At 41.4% G+C, this 24,794-nt stretch overlaps 1 protein-coding gene across 4 annotated transcripts; it reads right to left on the reverse strand.

Annotated features, from left to right (window-relative positions):
• Positions 1-4,747: 4,747 nt before the first annotated feature.
• Positions 4,748-22,311, reverse strand: marco (macrophage receptor with collagenous structure). Of its 4 annotated transcripts, none has more exons than XM_056580155.1 (14): positions 22,168-22,311; positions 20,551-20,649; positions 20,276-20,300; positions 19,959-20,041; positions 19,503-19,589; positions 19,144-19,179; positions 17,877-17,966; positions 16,505-16,600; positions 14,972-15,007; positions 8,098-8,184; positions 7,544-7,597; positions 7,301-7,372; positions 6,582-6,608; positions 4,748-5,917 (listed from the first exon to the last, which is right to left on the reverse strand). In XM_056580155.1, exons 1-14 carry the CDS (start codon positions 22,205-22,207, stop codon positions 5,892-5,894), a joined length of 858 nt encoding a protein of 285 aa, XP_056436130.1. In that variant the 5' UTR covers positions 22,208-22,311; the 3' UTR covers positions 4,748-5,891. The 4 variants fall into 4 exon arrangements, with proteins under 4 accessions (XP_056436130.1, XP_056436129.1, XP_056436131.1 ...); XM_056580152.1 differs by having other exon boundaries at positions 4,752-5,917; positions 19,959-20,016; positions 20,161-20,300; positions 22,168-22,310; XM_056580154.1 differs by lacking the exon at positions 6,582-6,608 and having other exon boundaries at positions 4,750-5,917; positions 19,959-20,016; positions 20,161-20,300.
• Positions 22,312-24,794: the final 2,483 nt, after the last annotated feature.

The following is a 24,794-nucleotide window of genomic DNA, read 5'->3' on the forward strand; positions in this document are numbered from 1 at the left end:
ATTACTTCCTTTCAGGGTTGGGGTTGGCTCCGCCCCTGCGAGTCCCGGCAGGACATGCCGAGGTACCACTTATTTCCATTGTAAGCCTACATCCTGTCTTTTGTGGAAGGCTCCGCCCCTGCTAGTCCTGGCAGGATACGCCGAGTCCGCAGGTCATCCTGGACGGGGCTCATGCCAAAGATTTACCATGCAAAATATTCTCATGTCATTATTCAAATAAATCTTGTTCATACTTATCGGTGATAGAGTCTTTATGGGAGAAATGTAAGCTTGCTATTAGTTCTACCAGGAGGACTCAAATCACACGCTGCTGGCCGCCAATCACCATCTACCAATCACCTGCCTACACCTGCTTTATAAAGAGTAGTCTAATACATGTTCTTTGCTGCTCAGGTTTTTGTTTGATGCTCCTCCATCCACCCCACCACCACTAGGTCTGCCTCAGTCTACTTGTCCAGGGGAAGGCTCTGTCCCTGCTAGTCCTGGCAGGATGCTCCGAGTCTGCACGTCATCCTGGATCAGTGACGGGGCTCATGCCAAGGATTTACCATGCAAAATATTCTCATGTCATCATTAAAATAAATCTTGTTCATACTTATCGGTGATAGAGTCTTTATGGGAGAAATATATCTCCTCTGATGGAGTTTGACAGCTACAGGTAAAATAAATAAGAATTTCTGCTGAGGTTGGAACCCTATCACACTTTATCATGAATATCACAGTATGATAATCAACTTGGCTATATATCACTCAATAGGTCAAGTTGCTCATTGTCCTGCTGAAACAGTGACCTTACCCTGTCTTCTATGGAAGTGTTTTAAAAAACGGATCCGAGGTTCATTCAGAACCCGGATCCTGGTAAGTTACTAAACTATTACTGCACAACTTTATACTCTTCACTTACACTGCAAACCAGGTTAGTTTCAACCATGTCTGCCGTTGTTCCACCACCGATTTTCTTTTCCATTCCCTCATACATCCCTAAATAACCTTAGAGGTCTAGGCAGGTGTAGGTGCTAGAACGACACGAGTTGCAGATCCTTCTGACTCCTCAACCTTTCCCAAACAATCCATTCCTTCAACATAGAGTAAACCCTGGCTCCTAAAACACTATATTTTTTGAGGAGAGAGCCCCTACATACATCTCAAAATAAGGTAAGGTTTAGGAGCCATAGGTCTTGGAGGAGGTCTAGGATCTGCACCTACAGGAGGTGCAGATGAAGGTGCAGAACAACTTGTCTCCTCAACCACTCCCACCCACCGATGACTTAGATCTATACTTAACCCTTCACCAATCCATTACTTAGATCTAAACCTAACCCTTCAATCTTATAGAACTCCTCCATACATCTCCAAACAGCCCGGACACCGTAAACAAAAGATAGGCTAGCGAAGCCTTCAGAGCTACCTGAACTATTTGGACTAACTATGAATTAGCCGTTAGTGCTACCTATACCCCTATCTGAACTATCTACCTGCACAATCAAAGATCATACGAAGATCAGAAGATGATGCCATTGAGAGAAACATTCCTGGGGGGGGATGTTGGACCGCGATATGAAAACGCATGTTTAAATGGTCAATTGTTCTAACTGCTATACCAGACTGATTCATTACGCTGCCTGGTGTTTGAATCCTGAAGAAAGCTATTTTTTTCAGCAGGTGTGAATTTTGGATGCCATCATTTAAGGAACGAAAACTCAAAGGGTCATATTTGGCTGGAACACTTTCATGGTTCATGCCTTGTCAACACCACATAATCTGTATGATACAGATACACAAAGATATAAGCTTGTGCGTCTTAATGTGTGGAACACAATTGAAGGTAATACTGATATATACCACTCATGCAGTTTAAGCGTTTAAGAAGAGTCCCACTAAAGCAGTCTGGCATGAAGAAATTGATTAAATGGAATCTGCATAAATGTATTGATTTTTGGGGTTAGAATATATTTACAAAAAAATTGAAGATAATATGTAGTATGGCAATAATATACAGGGATGAGCAGTAATATTCAGTAATATGCCATAATAAGCGACACCGCCCCCCCTCCTCCTCCCAGGTCCCCGGTGCCCATCATTTATTTATCCACGCCAGCCCTCAATTAGGAGCCGTAGTGGTGGGCCCCGGAGCAGGAGGATGACCCCAGGTGGGTCTGGCTAATGAACAGTGAGGAGGGGACCCTCCAACCTCCCCCATCACCCCCCACCACCCCTCATGTTTATTTCCAGTATTTAGCCCGAGCCGGTACCCTGAGGAGCAGAGACAGAGAGACATACAGGCCTGTTGAATAATAATCAGCTTCACTTAGTCTAGCCCTAACATCTCTCTCCACCACATTATCTCTTTATCTCTCTCTCTCTCTCTCTCTCTCTTCACTTTTCTCTAACAATTAAACTCTCTCTCTCTCTCTCTCTCTCTCTCTCTCTCTCTCTATCTCTCTCTATCTCTCTCTCTCTCTCTCTCTCTCTCTCAACCACTCGCTCTTGCTCCTCAGCTCCCTCTAACTCTTCACCTATACCACTCTTTGTACCAAAAGATCTCTCCACTGCCCTCTCTATTCACCCCTTCCTCTACTGTATCACCTCACCCTTGCTGTCTCAAAATCGTTATTGCTATTACCCATCATAGTCTCCCTCGCTCTCTCTGTCTCTGTCTCTCTCTCTCTCTCTCTCTCTCTCTCTCTCTCTCTCTCTCTCTCTCTCTCTACTACATCAGCTCTCTCTTTCTACCACTTTACCTTTCTCTCTCTATCTAGAACTTATTTGGTTTCCTCTGTCTCTAGCTGTCCATCAGTCTAGGTGCATGCCGGATGTGAGATGATGGAATAAGAGAATGAGGGGAAAGGATGAAGAGATAGGAAGAGGATGAAAATAAATTAGTGAGATGCGACATTCGGAGGAAGGGGGAGGAATGGGTTTGTATTCATTATCCGAAAAAAACAACAATGCAAACACACTGCGCAACAGCTGGCCTTGTCGTTGGGGTTATTATAGAAAGGTATAGGCATTGTACGGTTGCCTACCCTATTGGCAAGGGAATCTATATTTAGAAAGTGTCTAACCGAAGAAATCCCCCCCTTCCCTTCAGGTCTACCTCGAAAGCCCCTTAAACCATTTGACTCCTCACTAGCTCTAGCAATCAGTTTGACTAGCCTTGTTGAGGACTCATGCACAATGAGTGCAGAGGCAATGGCCCTCATTTATCAAACAAATGTAGAAATGAGCGCAAATCTGAACGCATGATTCATCTTACGATAGGACCCACGTGAGATTTACGAAACCTTCGTATCACACCAATCCCAGCGTACAAAGGATCTTGGTGTTGATAAATACGGCGGCTGAGATCGAATGCTATATGGAAGGAAATAACTGTTGCAGTGAATAGTGTTTCCAATGTTCGTCGGGGTACGGAAGAGGTTTGTTAATTAAATTAATTAAATAATAAATTAAATGTACGACTTCTGTTATCCAGCTTAAAACATTTCACATATATGCTATTGTTTGCATTCCGTTAAAGTTATTTAATTCCGAATAAGGTGAAGAAAAAATGGTCTGACATGAAGCTCAGCACCAAAAAACGTGTTGCGGCTGTGAAGCCGGCCAAGCAAGAAACGGGAGGAGGCCGGTGCAGTGCGACTGCAGCGTAACTCACCGAGATGACTCTGACCATGTAGTGCGCCCTGATGTAGACGATGCCCAACGTTGCTATTTTGGAAAATAAAAGAATCGTGCGTGCCCCCAGGCCATCGGGCTACCATGTTCAGGATTGACATTCTGGCATCGCAAATAATCGGAACATTAACTGAATGGTAGCTTTCGCGGGTGATGTACGCGTAATCATTAATAGATGGTTCATACGCACATGGGTACAATCAACCGCACCAATCACATTTGGAAACCTAGCAATAGCATAAAAATCCTGTTTGATTCCAGTTTGCTGATCGTTATTATATGGGAATTTAATATAACGTTCGGAGAGGGACATTATAGCTGCCAAAACTGCTGGCATGGTTCGGCTAATACTTGGCTGGGAAATAGCAGACCTGTCCCCGATCTCCCGCTGCAAGATCCCGGTGGCCAAAAATCCCAAGGTAAAGCAAACCTGCACAGGTATTGCGTTTGATCGCCTAGTTTCTCGCCTTAACTGTGGCTCCAAAGCATTGCATTGCTCCATCAGGAGATGCCTTGGGAGACGCAAACGACTCAATAGCCATTCATCGCCCTCCTTAAAAAAATCGGCGCGGTCTCGAAAAACTCTCTCGTCTGTGGGTTGAGGTCCTTAACGGAGCCAGATCTGCCATCGCTGAGACACGACCACCTATTTGGCAAAGCTCCTGTTAATATAGACAGCTGAATAAACATTTCACCTGTCACATTCTAATTATTTTCATAGCAATACTGTTTTTAATTAGGCCTGACTTGATTGTAATTGTTTGAACGGCTGGGCTAATTCCAATTTATTTAGTAATTAATACAGATGTTGAACATGGGCTACTTGTGCTGCACTATTCATCATTGAAATACCCGTATGTTGCGGCAAAAAAACTTGCGTACACAAGCTCAGACCTGACGTGAGATTTCATCGCAGCCTGTGCTCACGTTCAAATTGATAAATGCCAAGCTCAACGTTGAAATGAGCGTACGTCCATTTTACGCACGTTTTCTGTCGTACGGTCGTTTGATAAATGAGGGCCATTGTGTGCAGGTAGCAGGGTATTTAAGCAGAAATCCAATCAACTCATTCGGTCAGAATAAAATGGCCTATCACAGGCCTGTGACAGCCACAGATACCAGTTTTTATTTTTCTCTTTGAGTATTTAGGTATTTATTGCTGTCACTATCGGATGCAAAAGAGAACAACAAATATGACATAAATGCATATTAGATCCCTTGGCTTTAACATACAGAATGGTAGGACAGAAATATGATATGGCGGTCAAACACCAGACTCTCTGGGTTTGGTTTTTGACCCCTCATACCCGCTGCTCCATTCAATATCATCTCAGGGACATATGAATCTGTGAAACAGCAGAGAAATGATCAAATAGCTTGAGGCATAATTCATTGATCCAATAAATGAATAACCCATAGTTGAATACATTGTGTAATTGTCACGGTTAGCGGGTGGCAGGCAGGCAGGTAGGACCCAATAGCAGACAGTTCAATAAAGGATAATGTATTAACGCAAAAGGCAAGGAACACGAACACAGGTGACGCGGGTAACACGGAAAACCGGGAACACAGGTAACACACAGGACACAACTCACCACGAACTACAATGATCCGACAAGGAACAAAGGAAAGACAAGGGCATAAATACCAAACACACACAGGGTGCGCAACGAGTAACAGCTGAAACACATTAGGGGAGGGAGCAGTAATCACACAGGAGGGAAACTTGACCGGACATGGGGAGAAACAAGACAGAGATACCAAACTAAAACAGGAACCACACCAATACAAGACAAGGACACCGACAGACCATGACAGTAATAGATTTGCCAAAAATTATCCATCAACGTATGAAGACACATTACACCAAGAAATACATCATGAGGGTATCAGAATGTGTTTTAAAAACTGTTTATTTAAAAGGACAACGTTTGTACTGTCTCAGAGCTCTTTCACAGCAATAGACGGCTATTAGGATAATCTGGTGTTCATGGATCAAGAAAAGTAGTAGACGCTTTTATCCAAAGTGATAGTACATTTGTAGATACAAGTAGTCACCTCTGTGTCTCTGTGTGTCTGTGATTTGGTGCCCGTGTGTCTGATGTATACATGTGTGTTCGTCAGTCCACGTGTGTAGCCAAGCCCGTTTGATAGATTCCGGTCAGACATAAGTACTTTCCAACTTCGTATTGCTGTAGACCAGTTTCATTCGTCTCCTACCCAAAGTTAGTTCCTGGAGATCCTGAGAAGGGAACAGAAGTAAATACAGGTTGTGTCAGCAACAAGTCCGCCTTCTGTGAACTCATACCCCAAGTTGTCATGTTTTCTTATGTATATATATATATATGAATGTATATATATCTATATATATATATAGATATATATATTGTGGCAACCCGTCTCTGGCACAGCGCCCCTGGAGGCCAAGGGGGCAGGTTGTGGAGGCGGTGTACCACAGATTTCCGACAGATGGCGCCAGTAAGAACATCGGTGCCAATCATTGAGATGCAGAGCACCTGAGGAGCAGGTGGGAAGCATGCTTTAAAAAGCATGCTTCCACAATCATTCAGGGCTCTCCTGGTTCGCGTGTGCGGAGAGACCAGTCTCGTGGGTGATGTGATTCCACCCGGAGGAAGAAGACTGTAGATTCCTCCAAAGCTGAGTTTTTTGGTTTGCTTTGTTAGATATATCATTTATGAATGAATAAAAGTGCCATTTTGGCTTTAAGTAAGCTCCAGTTGGTGTCCTTATTGGAAGGAGCCGGGTCACTCACCAAGCCGGGTTGCCACAATATATATATACACACTTCACACAAACGCAACACAACCATTCACAAGAAATAATATAATTTATTTAATTTATTTTTAGGTATTTATTTGTTATGTTAAAAAAAAGATTATTCTCACCCCTTAAACCAGGAAATCCTCTTGAACCTTTAACAGAGAAAAAAGATGAACGACCTCAAAGCAAAATTCCTGTGCATAATAATTTAGTTCAATATTCTATATTGTTCTACATTATAGTCCTATACATTATTTTGTAGCCCTATAATATACCCGTAGTACATTATAGTCCGAAACACTATATTATAGTCCTTGTTATATTATATACTACATTTTGGTCAACATTATTGTAATATATTCCTATATTATAAATTATAGGACATTATGGTCCTATACATTATATTATAGTCCGATATTATATATTATAGAACATTAATGTACTTTATAGTCCTACATTATATATTATGATACATTATAGCCCTATACATTTATAATATATTCTTACATTATAAAATATAGTGCATTATAGTCCAATACATTATATTATGGTCTTATAAACAATTTAACATATAAATTATAGTTTGTTATAGTCCTGAACATTATAACATATTCCTATAGTGTCATTATAGATCATTAAAGTCCTATATTTTATATGTTAATCCTAAATTATACATTATGGTACATTATAGTCCGATATATTATAAAGTTGTCCTATATTACACATTATATTACATTATAGTCCTAAATGTTTCCCTCTTGAATGTGTATGCATCAATGATCAAAAGGCCCATGTTAAACAGCACTTTGGTTGATTCTAATGGTTGTGATTCTGATGAACGTACCCCTCGGTCCTGCTGGTCCAGGCATCCCTGGTGATCCAGATTCTCCTTTCAGGCCCATAGCACCACGGCCACCTATAAGGTACATGAAAAATAACTAAAGGCACAAGCTATGTGCGAAAAACAAATACAGAAGGCATTGGCTCTTTATCAATGCCTTAAATACAAACACGTTGCATACACATTAACAAGAATACGCCCACATACACACATCTACGCATGCACACACAAACACACACAACTTACCTGGGTATCCTCTATCACCTTTGGATCCAGTTATTCCTCTTGGTCCAGGAATACCTGGATTAGAAAACATGGAATACATCATGTTATGGAGCTATCCCTCCCTTATCTTAACCACACCCAACCCCTACCTTTACCACAAACAACACTTACCTTAATCTAACACAACAGTAACCTTAACGAAGCCCTAACCTTAACAACACAATCCTTGACCCCTAACCACACACAAACCTTACATTAATCAAACACAACCCGTACCTTAACCACAAACAAACCTTACCTTAACCATATCAAATCCTTGCCTTAACCACACACAAGCCTTAGCTTAACCACACACAAACCTTGCCTTAAACAAACAAAAACTTTGCATTAAACACACACAAGCCTTACCTTAACCATATCAAATCCTTAACTTAACCACAGCCAATCATAATAACAATATTCACTAATATTCAATATGCTGTCCAAATAACCCTAATGGTTCACTGTTCCAATGCACACACAAAAGGTGTCCAGCTTGGCTCATAGTGTATTGAGGACTGATGGAGGTGTCTTACCTTGTAACCCAGAATCTCCCTTGACAGACGCTCCTGGAACACCTTGTACACCTGGGGGGCCTTGTGGGCCAACTGGACCGGGGGGGCCTACATGGCATACACACACACACACACGCACACACACACACACACACACACACACACACACACACACACACACACACACACACACACACACACACACACACACACACACACACACACACACACACACACACACACACACACACACACGCGCATGATATCGCTGCACAGGAAATAAAGTTTATAATGTAATTGAACCCCCTGTATCAGCTCGAATTTGAACACTATGAGATTTTACGACAGAACACAATCATTGCGTATGAGATTTATATTCAGCGATCTTGTATATATAATGGTCCCCACTCAGTGGCATTATAGTATCCTGGAAGTGTACCCCTCTTGGAAGCAGTCAACTACATGAACCACGTGATCGTGAATATATAATGGTCCCCACTCAGTGGCATTATAGTATCCTGGAAGTGTACCCCTCTGGGAAGCAGTCAACTACATGTACCACTTGATCGTGGCATACCCTTGGCAAAGGGCCCCTGAAAAGGCCTCTCTTTGGAACTAAAACAACCATACTTGAGTTTGGAGCGGAATAGAACAATGTTATTGGCTTATAAGTGACAAAAGTTGTTTGACTGACATTTTCCATCGCTACCATGGGATCTGAAATTGAATAATGACATAAAACATACCAAAAAATTGGAATTATACAACTGCTGAACCAAAAATTGTTCTGACACACTTGGGGCCCTATCTTGCACCCAGTGCAATTTACTTTCTACACCGATGCATGTATCGTTGCTTGTTTGCACCCGGTGTAAAGCTGATTTACCCCTGGAGCAAACTCGTGTCACTACACTTGCGCCCTGGTCGAGGCTTTTTGGGGAAGTGCAGAGGCATGTTCCGGCATAAATTAAACTTGGTGCAATTTTAGGCTACGTTTACATGATGACGGTCTGAAAAGGAGACGCGAAAGTGGCGTCGCGCCATCACTTTTTATTCTGCGTTTAGACAAGTGTTTTCGGGAGGAAATCTGTGTGCATACGGTGACGCAAAAATGTGTGGAATTTGATTAGATATGCATGCCAGGTGGCATGGTGGTGCTGTGCTACACTATAGCACAACACCGCCATGTCTGAGCGCATGCGTAGAATCTTCCTTCTTCTCTTATCCGCGCCGCGAAAACCAAAAAGATCCTTCTCTGTTCAGTAATACTATCTGTACATGTCCTGTAGATTTCGTGGAAAGACTCCTGTAAGTTTATTAGAGCTGCCAGAGCAGCTTGAAGGTCCGACGCATGGAAATAATCCAACATGTTTGTTTATTACCCTGTACTGGCACATGTATGCGACGTAAACACATACGGGACGTGAGCAGATCTGAGCAGAGTTTTGCGTCTTGGCAGTGTAGACGGAAACGCTACGGCGGAGCGTATTTAAGTTTTTCCACTCTGTAGGGTGGTTTCCGATTTTTGCGTTTTTAAGCCCCAAAAACGCGTCACCGTCTCTAAACGAAAGGCACTTCCGATATTTTTTTTTGTCGTTTTTACCCGCAAGCGTCCTCGTGTAAATGGGGCCTTAGTGATCCAAAAAGCAATTGCGCCACTTACCGGCAATTACCTGGTCTAAATGCAATAGCGGATAGCGCAGTTAGTGTTGCGATTTCGAAGTGCCATGGCAGGTCGGAACTTCAACATAAGCTTACCCACACGTAGGCTATACACAGCACAAACATGCAACGATTAGCCTAATCTAAATATTATGATGTCAAAGATTGTTCATATATATGAAACTGCATAAAAATAGCATGTGGATTGTGAACAGAAAAAAATTCCGGGCTGCATGAATGAACACTGTAGTAGGCTAATGCCATGCGTTAAAATTATGATAATAACAATAATAAACTCGAGCAAAGTATATCCCAGCCTTCCAAAACGAAATCTCGTTTTGGGGTAAATGTTTGAATTATTTGGGAAAGAAGTTGAACAGCTGATACAGTGGTAAGAAGTTGTACTTTTAAAACAATGCATCTGCAAACACATTACAGCCAACACATATTTTGTTGACACAGACATCGTGTACAAGCCCATGACTTTTAGGATGGTGAGTATTTGATCGTTAGAAAACATAGTTTTACTGCGAGTGAGTGTTTAAAAGAATGAATGAATGCGGGTAATGTTTGGCGCGCAGTTCAACAATATGTATGCACCCATCTATTTAAGCACACGCAAACTAAACACGCAACACATAATACAGTCCATGGCAATGTATATTAACAGGGGGACTCATGCATATTATGAATACAAGTCGATAACGATAATGTATCCAATACTGATAATAAACGATGGTTGTTAATGTATTGCCGCATATTATTACATAGACCCACAGTTGCGGCCACAGGACCGCATATCATATACTGTATGTGTCAAGTTCTCTTTGCCGAAATTTACATGACGACTTAGTGTTTCTGAAGTAGTAGAATAAAACGCTATTCCATGTGTGAATTAGGCCTATGATCTGGCCATAAACTGAGTCATTTGAAGTTTGAAATTCATGTGGTCATGCATCTGTCTCAGCAGAGACTTCAAACGCGCTGGCAAAATATCAACTCGTCAAGTTCAAATGCGCTGGCTCTTGGAAGATGGCACTCTCATTGGTCTACTGCATGTTACGCCCAAAACACACCTACGGGTAATTAAGCTACTTCAGACCAACCCATTTTAGATTTGCGTCGGGCGCAAGAATCATTTATCCGCAGGTATGATAGCAACAGCGCCAGAGATCCGCCCACAAAGCTACTTGTGTTTCGCGTTTCATACTTGCGTTTCAGACCGTTAAAATAGTGCCCTTATTGTAAAATAGGACACTTTAGTAAGTAACTTTTTGTTCCTCGCTCAACTAAGTTTTTTTCTTTCTTTATTCTTTCTTTATTATTCTCTACAAACTTTGGGACCTGTCTCCTTCCTAAATTTTTCACCTAGACTCCATTCCAATTTTTTAATGTTCAGATTAGCTTTGAATCGCGTGCTTCTTTTCATATTTTTTAAATATTTTATACTCTTAAGATATTCTCTTTTAAAATACAATTTTTTACAATGGAAGTCAAGGGGACGACGGCGGAGCCGTCCGCCCATTCTCTGACACTTCAACTACTTCGTAACTTGGTCAATTCTTTATCGTTCGCCTTCGTTTAACAAATCAACAGACTTATATGCATAATCCAAATAATAAAAGGAAAACAGAATTTCAATATCATTTATACTTTTTTCAGAATCACAGTGTCATGGTATGTCGGGACTTAAAAAAAAAAGAGACAGTGAAGGGGCTTGTCTGATTATTCCACAGTTTTGGAGCTGCAACGGAAGAAGCTTGTTCACCTCTGAGTTTTAGCCTGGCTCTGGGCTCTGTCAGGAGCAGCTGGTCAGCTGACCAGAGAGAGCGGCTAGGAATGTAGGGGTGGAGCATAACCATCACAGAGCTGCAGTATGCAGTCGATAGTGCTATTGTAGCCCTTTCAGAAGAGGACCTACAGTGTATCTTGATTTATTTTGCGAAAGCGTACAAACAGGTCGGTCTGGCCATCAACCTAAAAAAGACACAAATCCTTCATCAGCCACCACCAAACAGCAACACTCACCCAAACTTCTCCATTGACTATGGACCACTTCCCATACCTTGGCAGCCTCCTGTTATCTAAAGTCACCATTAATGAAGAGGTACACCACCGTCTTAGCTGTGTCACCGGGGCATACTCAAAGCTGAAGAAAAGGTTCTTTGAGGCCCGCGACCTCCAGTCAAAGACCAAAATTCTGGTCTACAAAGCGGTACTACTCCGTACTCTCCTGTATGGGTCAGAAGCCTGGACCACATACAGCAGGCATTTGAGAGCACTTGAGGCCTTCCATCAGAGTTACCTACGGAGAATCCTCAGGATAACCTGGGAGGATCGACGGACTAACACCAGCTTCCTGGAGGAGGCTGGCATCTCCACCATTACTGCCATCATCGCCCAACACCAGCTCTGATGGACTGGCCTCAGGATTCGGATGCCTGACTCTCGCCTCCCCAAACAAGTCCTCTACTCACAGCTTGTTCAAGGAATACATGCCCCAGAAGGCCAAAAGAAAAGAAAAAGTTCAAAGATAACATCAGAGCAAACCTCAAGAAGTGCCACATAGGCCTTAAGACCTGGGAGGCCACAGCAACGAACAGGGCGGCCTGGAGACAACTTGTCCAAGATGGAGCTGTGCAGTATAATGACGATCTCCATAGTGCTGCAGAAGACAAGCGCAGACGCAGAAAGAAGATTGCTTCCACCAAAGAGGTTCCACCTAAACCCACAATCGCCACTGCCCACCCATGCCCACACTGCCCCAAAATATGCGGGTCCAGGATCGGCCTGCTCGCCCACCTGAAGACCAATAAGGATCAAGAAGGAGGACAGACATACTCAACCTTGAGTGTCCACCGATGATGATGGTGTGTGTGTGTGTGTGTGTGTGTGTGTGTGTGTGTGTGTGTGTGTGTGTGTGTGTGTGTGTGTGTGTGTGTGCGTGCGTGTGTGTGTGTGTGTGTGTGTGTGTGTGTGTGTGTGTGTGTGTGTGTGTGTGTGTGTGTGTGTGTGTGTGTGTGTGTGTGTGTGTGTGAGTGACGTAAAAGTTATAAGGTCAATTAGGTCGCATTCAGGAGTTTATTGTGCTCAGTGTCTTTTACATTCATATTTTGTGTGTAGTGTATTAGTGTCATCTCATTGAGCGTAAGTGTGTTCTTTAACCTAACCCTTTTTCTTTTTTTTGATTTCTTTATTTAGAAGGGACAGCGCACATTATTAACAAAGTTCAACATGTAAATGTGCCAGATTTAGCCATGCAGGCTAATTTTCACGTCCCTGGCAGGTTGATAGCTTAAAAGAAACATTAAGAAACTACAAAAATATAACACATAAGCGCAAAACAAAATGACAAGCACAGACAAGTAAAATTACACATTATTCCTACCCATAACAGGTTGAAAAACATGAAACAGGTAGCTCACAGAAACAGAAAAAAGTGCATGAACATGTAGCACGTTAAAACACATTAGCATTTAAACACAGACAAAAGCACAGAAGCACAGACAAGGAGCATACACATATACAAAGAGCATAAACGCAGACAAGAACACATAAGCACAGACAAGAGCATACACATAGACTGTGTAATGTTTATTCTGTGGGTATAGTATTCCAAGTATGCGCTGCTCAATAAGAAAAGGCTAACTGCCCAAAATAACCTTTTCTATATGGTATTTTACAATCCCCTTCTGAGGTTTGTGTGTGTGAGAGATAGATGAGTCTACCGGTGAGAGATGTTGAGAAGTTCCTTGTATACCACATGACGTCATAGTTAATAATCAGGTTGCATTTAGGTTTGTTTTCGTGTATTTGCCATTTTAGAAGTAAATGATTATTGGATATCTGGCAATCTATGTTTTGGGCGGGTTTTCGTTGATTGGGCGGTTCTGAGTCTATAGTTGAGCTGGAAATTGCCAACAGAACTGCTCAGCTATTCTATATTTAATCTCAAATGTAATAAAACTGGATCACATTAGCTATTTGTTTAACTCTTTATGATACTTTATTTTTTTCTAATTATTTGAAATGTTTTAAATGGTGTGCATGTTTACAATGTCTACTCCATTTTGACTCTGTTCAAATCCCTTCACTTGATTTTGGCCACTTAACATTTTTTTTATATTTTAAACTATGTGGCTGTGCTAAAACCTATTTTCAACCTCATTTTTCACCGCATTTTCTGCAGGAAATTAATTTTCTCATTTACTTTATCATGTCCATGAAAAAGGGGTTTCAAGAGTTTCTAGGCCTATTCATTTATTTGATTTAAATATGGACATGATAATCCATTCAATTAAACAGAGCAATGATAAATCTAGGTGTCGGGAATTATTACCAATTATACAGTTTGTTAGCAAACCTGCTAAAGTTATCAATTGCATGTGTAACTGGAGGTGGTGCTCGTTCGTCAGCCATGAGAAATTATACGTCTCCTAGCACGTCTAGAAGCATATTAAATATGGATCAGGGCCATCATTTATCCACAGGTGGCCGAGAGCAGGTAGTGCTCACTGACAGCATGCACGTGTTGGCCCTGAGAAGGATGAGTGTCGAAGCAAGGCTCAGAGCGAAAGCCTATTTTTCACACGTAATTACCTGTCCACCTTTAAACCAAGAGTCTTTGGCAAGCTACAGACTGAAGCTACAGGCAGAATGTTAAAAGTTAGGATGATTACGCTTACAGTGATGAAGCTATAAGCTAACTATTGGTACAGTCAGGACGCTATGCTATCTGTTTGGACAGCCAGGTATTTGTTGGGAAAATCAGGCAGGTAGGCTATCTGTTGTGAGGGTCAGGAAGCTATCTGGAAGCTATGCTATACTTTGGGACAGGAAGGCTGCTAGGATATGACAGTATCACAGCTAATAAGCTATCTGTTGGGATAGTCATAAAGCTAAGCTATCTGTTGCAACAGTCAAGAAGCTAAGCTATCTATTGGGACAGTTAAGAAGCCAAGGGGAATCAAAGGTTGCTACAGTAATAAGCTAATCAGTCAGGAAGCCAACATAAAGGAAGCTAACAAGGGGAGCTAATGGATAGGAACTTAACAGGTAGCATACTGGAAAGAACTGTCATGACATTGTCCTTAAATGTCATGCAATCTCAATTAGGTATTGACATTGAGCATTTTATTTTAATTATTATTTAGATAAAAATTATATTTTTCTTTGAAGGATCATTTAATTATCATGTGTCATAACGACAGTCATGCTGTTAGAAGCCTCTTACCAGCTATTCCACCCGATCCATTTCTTCCTTCTGGACCTAAGAAAAACGAAAAAGATGAGGGTTTAATGGTCTCGCGTCCATTTTCTGTATTGAAACAAACCCCTTTTAAGTGTTACAACATGATTCGCCTTGGCCTTCTGTATAAAACATACAAACCGAGAATGGTTGTTCAAACTTTAAAGGATTTAGCCGCTTTGCTAATACCCCAGGTTAACTGTTGACATTGTCACAATCAGCCCTGATACTTTCAACTCAAGCCTTCAAATGGTCAGCCATTTAGATCAATTTTATTCCAAACTAATGTAAAGCAGCTCCCATAGCTGAAGCTTTGTTTTGTACAACACACTTTAGCGCTCATGAAGTGCCCTGGCTAGGATGTTTTCTCCAATAGAACCAACAAATAAACAACGTTCTATCATGTGTTAACACACAACTGTGCATGCTCACGGACCTGCGCGGTGCTAGTGGTGGCTCCGTTTTAGGCAGTGGGATTAAGAACTCTTGGTTCAGAGATGCACCTCAATAAATAGAACGGGTAGGTGTAGGGGGGGGGGGGGGGGGGGGGGGGAGCTGGCTGGAATACCACCTAGGCATTCTGATTCAGAATGCAGTGCTCAGGTTGTATGAATCTACGTAGAACAAGACGGTCAACTGAACTCAAATATAACTTTTCCCAACTGAGCCAGTCCATTTCAACAGGTAGGTTGAAGCAATAAGATGCTCCACCACCAGGTTGCGGAACAGCTTCCTACCTCAAGCTGTCAGGATGCTCAATGCACCAGCGTCCCAGATCTTCTCACTGGACTTTATTTATTATTTATTTATTATTTATTTATTTATTCATCATTGGGACGTTTGTTTGTTTGTTTGTTTGTTTGAAATGTATGTTTGATCTTGATCCGTGAGAAACGCCTTCTCGTTTTGTTGCTCAATCAACAAAATGACAATAAATTTGATTTGATTTGATTTGATTTGATTTGATTTGATTTGATTTGATTTGAATAAAATATCCACAGTTCCATCCAAAATTCCCAACTGGCCCATGACCAGGACATTTAACATTCAGGAATTCTAGGCTCTTCGCTAAGTCTCAATTGCTAAGTCTGTGAGCATATGCAGTGCCGTGGCAACACAGCTGGTTTGTGGGCACTTTTGAAGGTAACTACCTAGCCAGGGAATTTTGTATGAGCTGAATTGGGTTGGACCAAACAAAAATCCAGCAGGGAGCCGCTAAAGAGAGCAGTAAACACGTGTCTGGAAAGAACATTTCAATTACTTATCAACTGTCCCATTTCGGGATGCACATACAAGAGAAGAAGAGTTGAACTAAAAACATATATATATATATTGATATATATATATATATTGATAGATATACAAATATATCCATTTATATATAATGATATATATACATATATATATTGATATATATATATTGAAATACATATATATATATATATATATATATATATATATATATTGATGTATATATATGCACTGTAAATATCTATATTACATGGATAGAACCACCACCTGAGGTGCCGTTGGACCCTCGCTCCCCAGGAATCCCGTGAGGTCCCACTTCCCCCCTGGGCCCTGAGGGGCCTGGAGGGCCCATCACCCTCTCTCCTGGGGGAGCACAGAGAAAAAGTATGTTGAAACCTTATCATAAAAGTTGTATTCAATGTATAAAAAATGACAACATTTCAGAATATCGGTTCTCATTCATGTTCACTCATTCTTTCTGGCTGTCTGCCGTGGTGATTTGGATATTTGTGTCTGTGAGATAGAAGACTACCAGCAGAAGGTGTTGGGTTCTAACCCCAATGTCCACAAAAAGCTCTACCTGCTCCTTAATTGCATGCATCTACACATTTCCTGCAAGGGCGCTTTAGCACTTGAGCTGTTTGGTCCATTTTAATCCAACCATTTAAATGTTTATGTTTATTAATCCCTTTAGGAAATTCCTCGTCTGTATTTAACCAATGCTAGCTAGAAGCCAGGAGCAGTAGGCTGCTAGAGCGAGGGCCGTGAACCAACTCCACATGTAGAGCAATCGCCTTAGTTATGGGCAGGAGTGTTTTTGTTGTTTGGGAGCAAACCCACGAGATCACAAGGAGAACATAGAAGAGTCCACCCCCAGGGATTCAAACTCAGGACCCGTTGCTCTGAGGTAGCAGCACTGGGCCGGATTGATTTGGGAAAGCTCTTGCTAACCCATGCCCTGATTAAGATCTCAAACAGGGAAATGTCAGCAATGGGGGAGAGAGAGCAGAGGAGGACTGTGGGAAAATGTCGGACGCCCATCGATCCAGTGTTTCATCTGCCTCTGACAGGGGCTGACAGGTCATCAGAACCCAGATGATCGCAGGACCTGCAACTGAAAGCTAATGTCTTCTGCATTTCACAACCCGCTCACACCCTGACTCAAACCCTCTAACACTCATGGCTGAACCTCAGCATGCTAAACCCTTTGAAACACCGGTCCACACTAAACTAAGAATCTAAAGCTATTCCTCATCTCAACCGGACCAAGCCAAACCCTTGCTATTGTCTTCCTCACATAAACAAAAAAGAAAAACATCAATATCCCAGAACTAGAACCATTTCTTATCCGATTAATGGACATTTCTAAACCAATAACTCCTTCTAGGTCAATGTTTCCAAAGCTTTGTGTTTTAGTGAATATTTTAAATGACACACAGGCTAACCTCTATTTCTGGACTCAACCTAACTCTATTGATCAGTAACAATCAAAATGTATATTACATTAAATGAATCCAACAAATATGAATAGTTTCCGACATAATTTAAAACATTAAACTTGACAAGTTCCCCCCTTCTCAGTGACCCTTCAGGGTGCGTAGCCCTAGTGGGGTATCACACGGTCGCAGGCAGAACTTACCGGGATCTCCCTTCTCACCCTGGGAACCGTTTACTCCTGGGACTCCTGGATATCCAGGACGTCCAGGATCTCCCACTGGGCCGCGCTGGCCTAAGGAATGATGTGTCATCCTTTAGTACGTATCCTTATGTATAGATATATATATTAGGGCTTTCTAATGATTCATAATTGTAATCGCGCTTAATCTCATAGTATTGGTGAGTTAACTCACAATTAATACATTTTTTTAAATTACATTTTAAATCCACTCCAATTGAAGTGAAATGAGATCAAATGGAATGACCCATTATCATTCATACCAAATGTACTTAATAAGCAAAAACTAGACCAAGTGATATTGAGGGAGTTTTATTTACTATGAAAAGTAGTGGAAAATATAAAAAATAGAGAACTGTCATGTCACTCAAAGTTTGTTGATTCTGTTGAGCCAAGTTAAAATCACTCATGTCTTGCCTTTCACTTCCTGTTTTATTTTGTAGTTCCCTTTTCCCTCTCGGTTCAGGCACTTGACTTCCTCAACTGTGATTGCCTCCCCGGTCCCTGATTCGTCTCACCTGTGTTCCCCTCCCTCATGTATGAATAGCCCTTGTTTTCCTTTGTCTAATGTCAGTTTGTCTTGCGTCCCCAGGGTATTTTCAAGCCTCAGTGTTTGTTCGTTTTTTGTGCCCAACCACTTGCAGATAATACTGCATTTAATTGTGTTTTGTATCCTCCTAAGCAAGCATCTTTTGTCATAGTTTTGTATCCTCCATGAGAGCGTTTTTTGTTACCATTTTCTAGTAAAGCGTTTTTGGTTTAAACATATTGCCGTCCTTTGAGTTTTGCTTCTCTGAGTCCCTGTCCCTGAGACAAGTCGTGACAAGAACTTGCGTTAATGCGATTTATTCCTTTGTTCATCAAATTAAAATAAGATTGCATTTACACGTTATTATCACGTTTATTTTAACAGGCCTAATATATATATATATATATATATATATATATATATATATATGTGTATATGTGTATATATATATGTATATAGTGTATCATACATCACATGCACAAAAATGCCTTTCAATGTATAGAATCTAACTTTACTCATGGATCACTTAGTTTTTGTGCTAATTTTTTTGTAGAAGCATGATAAACAAATATCTTCAAATCGTATTTATCTTAGCATCACAAGGTACTTAATGAGGGAAACAACTCAACAACAACAGGGCGTTTGGCTGTTCAATAAAAGTGATTTTAATGTATCCTGTAGGATCCAAACAAAATTCCTTACCCAACATTCCCTCCTCGCCTTTCTGTCCTGGTAGTCCTGGAAGACCGAGGGGTGCAGTAGGAATATTGATCAAGCACATGATAAATAAAGTTATTTTAACATATATAGCATTTTTATCTTTAAATATCACCCAAATTACCGCAAATTAATTTGTTAAATAGATGCTGATTAAAGAAGAATCCTTCACACTCACCCACAGACACACTTACATAGACACACATAGACACGCACACACACACACACACACACACACACACACACACACACACACACACACACACACACACACACACACACACACACACACACACACACACACACTCACACTCACACAATAGAGAGGTTAACAGGTGTCCTACCTGGACTTCCACTTTTTCCCATAACAGATTCTCCGGGAGTACCCTGTACACCTGGTGGTCCCACTGGGCCCATAGGACCGGGGGGGCCTGCACACACACGCACACACAAGCACACACACACACACACACACGCACGTGCATGCACACAAACACACATAAACACACACAAACACACACACACACACACACACACTCACACACCAACACACAAACACACACAAACATGCAAACAATTTTATATTGATACTTTATTAAAATGAACAATCAATACGATTTGTGTATAATTTGACACACACACACACACACACACACACACACACACACACACACACACACACACACACACACACACACACACACACACACACACACATTACACAAATATATACTAAAATGTATAAACTTCTTCTACTATATACAAACCCAAACCCACATGCACTATGAAACTGGCTTTACCTGGAAGCAAGTTCATACTAGTCAGATTGTGCTCAAGGCAGAGAGGTCTGGTGTTAACCTGAGGCAAGAGAGAGGAGGAGAAGGGGGTTCAACAATGAGAAGGCTAATGACCAGCCATCTTAAACTGTTTCACTCTTAAACTGATGGGAATGAAAGTCAACATCCACAATCTTGTGGAAAGCAATGGGAGCAGCTTAGAGACCTGAGTCTGCAGGGTTTGGAGATGGTGTCTCAGGGATGCCATCTCTTGGCTGCAGTTGCTAATCTGCCTGAGGCTTTCTAGTTTGATGGGGAACATATTCTCTGAGTTGACCCCTGGGGCCGGGGCCTTCATTGTGAACACTGTGGAAAGCACAGGAACAGGAAGGACAGAAGATGTTCACAGGAAGTTCTGTTTGGTTAAGTACAGTATTTTGCTTACTGAGTAATTTCACCACACCACTTGAAAGGATTCATCATAAAAATAGGGAAATAACATCGTCCCCAACAATTTGACCGTCTATAACCTTATAATTCCTAATATCAAGCAGTTTCACTTAAAAAAGACTCTCAAAGGCCTCTTCCTCAGAGCCGACAGCAACGGGAAGCCTACCTTTGACGGCCAGGAGAGTGGTGAACACGCTCAGTAGCACCTGAACCACTATGATGACCTTCAAACACGGCTGCGCTTTGGGCTTCGCCACCAGCTCATCTAAATACACAACACACAGTATATATACATGACACTAGAGAGCAGTCAGCAGCCTATTTGATACAGCGGAGAGGAGTGATACACAGGAAAGATACGATAAGTTGATACTTGAATAACCCATTAATCAGACAGCCCTCGTAGGGTATATAGTGTATGCTAAAGAAAACAGATAATCATCATATATGAAGGCAAATCTTACCATCCCATGAGCTATGCATATATCATTATTCAGAGTAATACAATTAACCATCTCATTTGACCAAAAAAATAGTTTGGCTACACCTACTTGTCTTTCACAAGTATTTGAAAGAGCTTTTTTTGCTGTGAAAAATAGCCACAATCTACTGCCATCTATTGGTAATGTGTGGGATTGTTTAATGTATAATGACGGAGATGTAAGCCATCAAGGAACAGGCAGGGTAACTTGATACTAAGAAGCAGGTAGGTGTTAGACAGTGACAGAGACAAGCCATAAGGAGCAGGTAGGGGTTCAATCAATACAGAGACAGGTCATTAAGGAGCAGGTAGGGGTTAGACAGAAGAGACAGGTTATTAATGAGCACGTTGAGGCTCGAGAGTGAATACAGAGACAGGTCATTAAGAAGCAGGTAGGGGTTAGACAGCAGAGACAGGTTATTACGGAGCAGGTAGGGGTTAGACAGTGAACAGGTCATTAAGGAGCAGGTAGGGGTTGGACAGTGAATACAGAGACAGGTCATTAAGGAGCAGGTAGGGGTTAGACAGTGAATACAGAGACAGGTCATTAAGGAGCAGTTAGGGGTAAGACAGTTAGTACAGATACAGGTCATTAAGGAGCAGGTAGGGGTTAGACAGTGAATACAGAGACAGGTCATTAAGGAGCAGGTAGGGGTAAGACAGTTAGTACAGATACAGGTCATTAAGGAGCAGGTAGGGGTTAGACAGTGAATACAGAGACAGGTCATTAAGGAGCAGGTAGGGGTGAGACAGTTGATACATAGACAGGTCATTAAGGAGCAGGTAGGGGTTAGACAGTCGATGCAGAGACAGGTCATTAAGGAGCAGGTAGGGGTGAGACAGTGAATACAGAGACGGGTCATTAAGGAGCAGGTAGGGGTGAGACAGTGAATAGAGAGGCGGGTCATTAAGGAGCAGGTAGGGGTGAGACAGTTGATACATAGACAGGTCATTAAGGAGCAGGTAGGGGTTAGACAGTTGATACATAGACAGGTCATTAAGGAGCAGGTAGGGGTTAGACAGTGAATACAGAGACGGGTCATTAAGGAGCAGCCGGACAGTCGATACAGAGACAGGTCATTAAGGAGCAGGTAGGGGTGAGACAGTCGATACATAGACAGGTCATTAAGGAGCAGGCAGGGGTTAAACAATCGATACAAAGACAGGACCTGGAAGATTTGGCTGCAGTATGCCTGAACACATTATACTTAATAATAAGTATTAAGTATAATAGGGTAATGTTAAGTATTTTGTATAATATTAGTCATTTAAGGGCCAAAACGATATAAGAACCGTTCTTACCGTCACTCTCAAAGTGAAGTATATCGCTCCTCTTCGGCATGGTGTAAAGAGGAAGGTGACTGTGGCCGCAGGTCCTCTATGAACTCTCCAACTCTGAATGACCACCAGCCCATCTGCACTAAGCTATAACCCCATCCTGTGACGTACCAAAAGCTCACGTCTGCAAGTTGGCGAAAAATGTGGCTCTGTCAGAATATCCAGACATGTGATTGAGAATTGGGAAGTGGAATCCTATCGGGTTGGTAGTTCAATTTGTTGACTCATGACTTCTTATTGAAGATTTCACTGAATTTGAACTTTTTGATCCAAGCAAGTCAATCAGAGCTCTAGCTTTCGTTTCCCAGGAGAGAACAGTGTGTTGAGTCCTGTCCATGACAAGGTCCTTATCATCTTAGGAAGGTCCTAGTCGTAGATTAGGAGGTATAACTGAGAAGTTATGCCTTAGTTTAAATCCGTAACCATAACATCAATTTTATATTTAAAATGGATTTAATTTAGTATAGTATATATATGTATTCACTAATCTTTTTAATCTAATTTTGTGTGATATTATTATAAAAGTGAAAACATAGGACTAGCCTGTATGCCAACTACACAACTTTAAATCCCTTCTCTGAATTGTATATCGAGATAGTGATTGCTTGTGATTGATTTACACTTATCCACACATACATGGCCATAAAGTGAGAATACTTGTAAGAAAGGAATCTAATAGGTTCAAAAGGAACATTTTGGGAATTTCATTTAATTTTAAAGTTTTCTTCTACTTCTTATGAATTATCTTAAGACATCTTATTAACTGAGTTGTGTATTTCTTTGTTATAGCAGATTGTACTACAGCGGACATTTTTGAAATATATCAAAACATCTACCATGCACTTGAGACAACTAATGATAATAACTACCAATAAAAGAAAACAGAAAAAAACACTCAAACTTGTGTTTGCACCACATATACATGTAAATATAATAATACAATTTACACGCACATACAGAAACACACAGACACACATAGAGACACACACACACACACACACACACACACACACACACACACACACACACACACACACACACACACACACACACACACACACACACACACACACACACACACACACACACACACAGGGAGACACACACACACACACACACACACACACACACACACACACACACAGGGAGACACACACACATACACACATACACACACACACACACACACACACACACACACACACACACACACACACACACACACACACACACACACACACACACACACACACACACACACACAACCACATACACACCCACACACACTAACCCAAAAGTTTAGCAGTAAGAGTTATAGTTATTTGGTTTTGGCCTAACAACATACCCATAACCCCTATATAACCCTAACCCTAACTCTATAACACCACAACCTAAGCCACAGCCCTAACCATAACAACAACCACAACACCCATGAACCCAAACCCTATCTTATCATAACCCTCAGACATAAATATAACTTGAATCCTAAGAATACATGAACCTTATAACTAACCACAGCTCTACATAATATGACCCTAACCGTAACAACATCAAGCAGTGTTTCCCCCAGCACTGTATGGTTAAGGCCTTAACAACAATACTTCCCCGCCTTGACTACCAATGTATAAAAAAAAAAAAAAAAGTTATGAATTAATGATTAATATTAAAATAAAAAAATAGGGTTTTTTAAATTATAATGCATTGACAAAGTAGAAAACTCTTGTAGGGAAAGAATTCGTACTTCCATCAGGCATAAAAAAATACATAATGAATAATGCCTCGGTAATACTGTTCACAACAATAGTCGTGCCATAAAGCTTTTTGAATGGAAATCCCCCCCTCTGCTTTTCGACCACCTTGACATTTCCTGGGGGAAACACTGATCAACCATTACAATAACCACATCAAGAACCACAACAACAACCATTAAACCTAAGCCTCATGCCTTTCCATAACCATAACCCTAACCCTAAGCATAACCCCTAACCCTAAACATAACCCCTAACCCCATCCCTAACCCTAACCCTAGGCATAACCCCTAACCCTAAACATAACCCCTAACCCTAATCCTAAACATAAACCCTAACAATAACCCTAACCCTAAGCATAACCCCTAATCATAACCCTAACCCAACCAACCATAGCCCTAACCATAGCGCTAACCCTAACCCTTTTACCCTTACCCAAACCCTAACCATAGCCCTAACCCGAACCTAACCCCTAATCCCTAATCACAGGCCCTAACCCTAACCCTAAACCTAACCCTAAGCATAACCCCTACACAGCCCTAACCCACAACAGCCCTAATCCTTGGCCTTCCTATTGGCCTACCCCCAAGCAACACCAAGGAGAAAAGGTGCTGAAAGGGCAGAATGCTCCTAGAAATCCCAACAGGTCACAATATCATCATCAACGGTAATATAGACTAACCCCTAACTCTAATTAACCCAACCCTTAAGCATCACCCCAAACCTTCGCCTCAAACTCAAAGATTAGGCTAACTATACCACAATTGGACAATTTTATACTTACCAACAGTCAACATTAGCCGGTTGCACCAGTCATGGTGTTGGGGTAAGCAGTGTTCATGT

This window comes from Gadus chalcogrammus, chromosome 20 (assembly GCF_026213295.1).
Source record: "Gadus chalcogrammus isolate NIFS_2021 chromosome 20, NIFS_Gcha_1.0, whole genome shotgun sequence".
In the NCBI taxonomy this organism is placed as follows: domain Eukaryota; kingdom Metazoa; phylum Chordata; class Actinopteri; order Gadiformes; family Gadidae; genus Gadus; species Gadus chalcogrammus.

Excerpts from the sequence above, each read along its gene's own strand:
- marco (XM_056580152.1), bottom strand. The coding sequence starts at position 22,207 with ATGCCGAAGAGGAGCGATATACTTCACTTTGAGAGTGACG. Across the intron at positions 19,180-19,502 it reads GGGAAAAAGTGGAAGTCCAG|GACTACCAGGACAGAAAGGC; the intron begins GTAGGACACCTG and ends TCGGTCTTCCAG. Across the intron at positions 17,967-19,143 it reads AGGCGAGGAGGGAATGTTGG|GCCAGCGCGGCCCAGTGGGA; the intron begins GTAAGGAATTTT and ends ATCATTCCTTAG.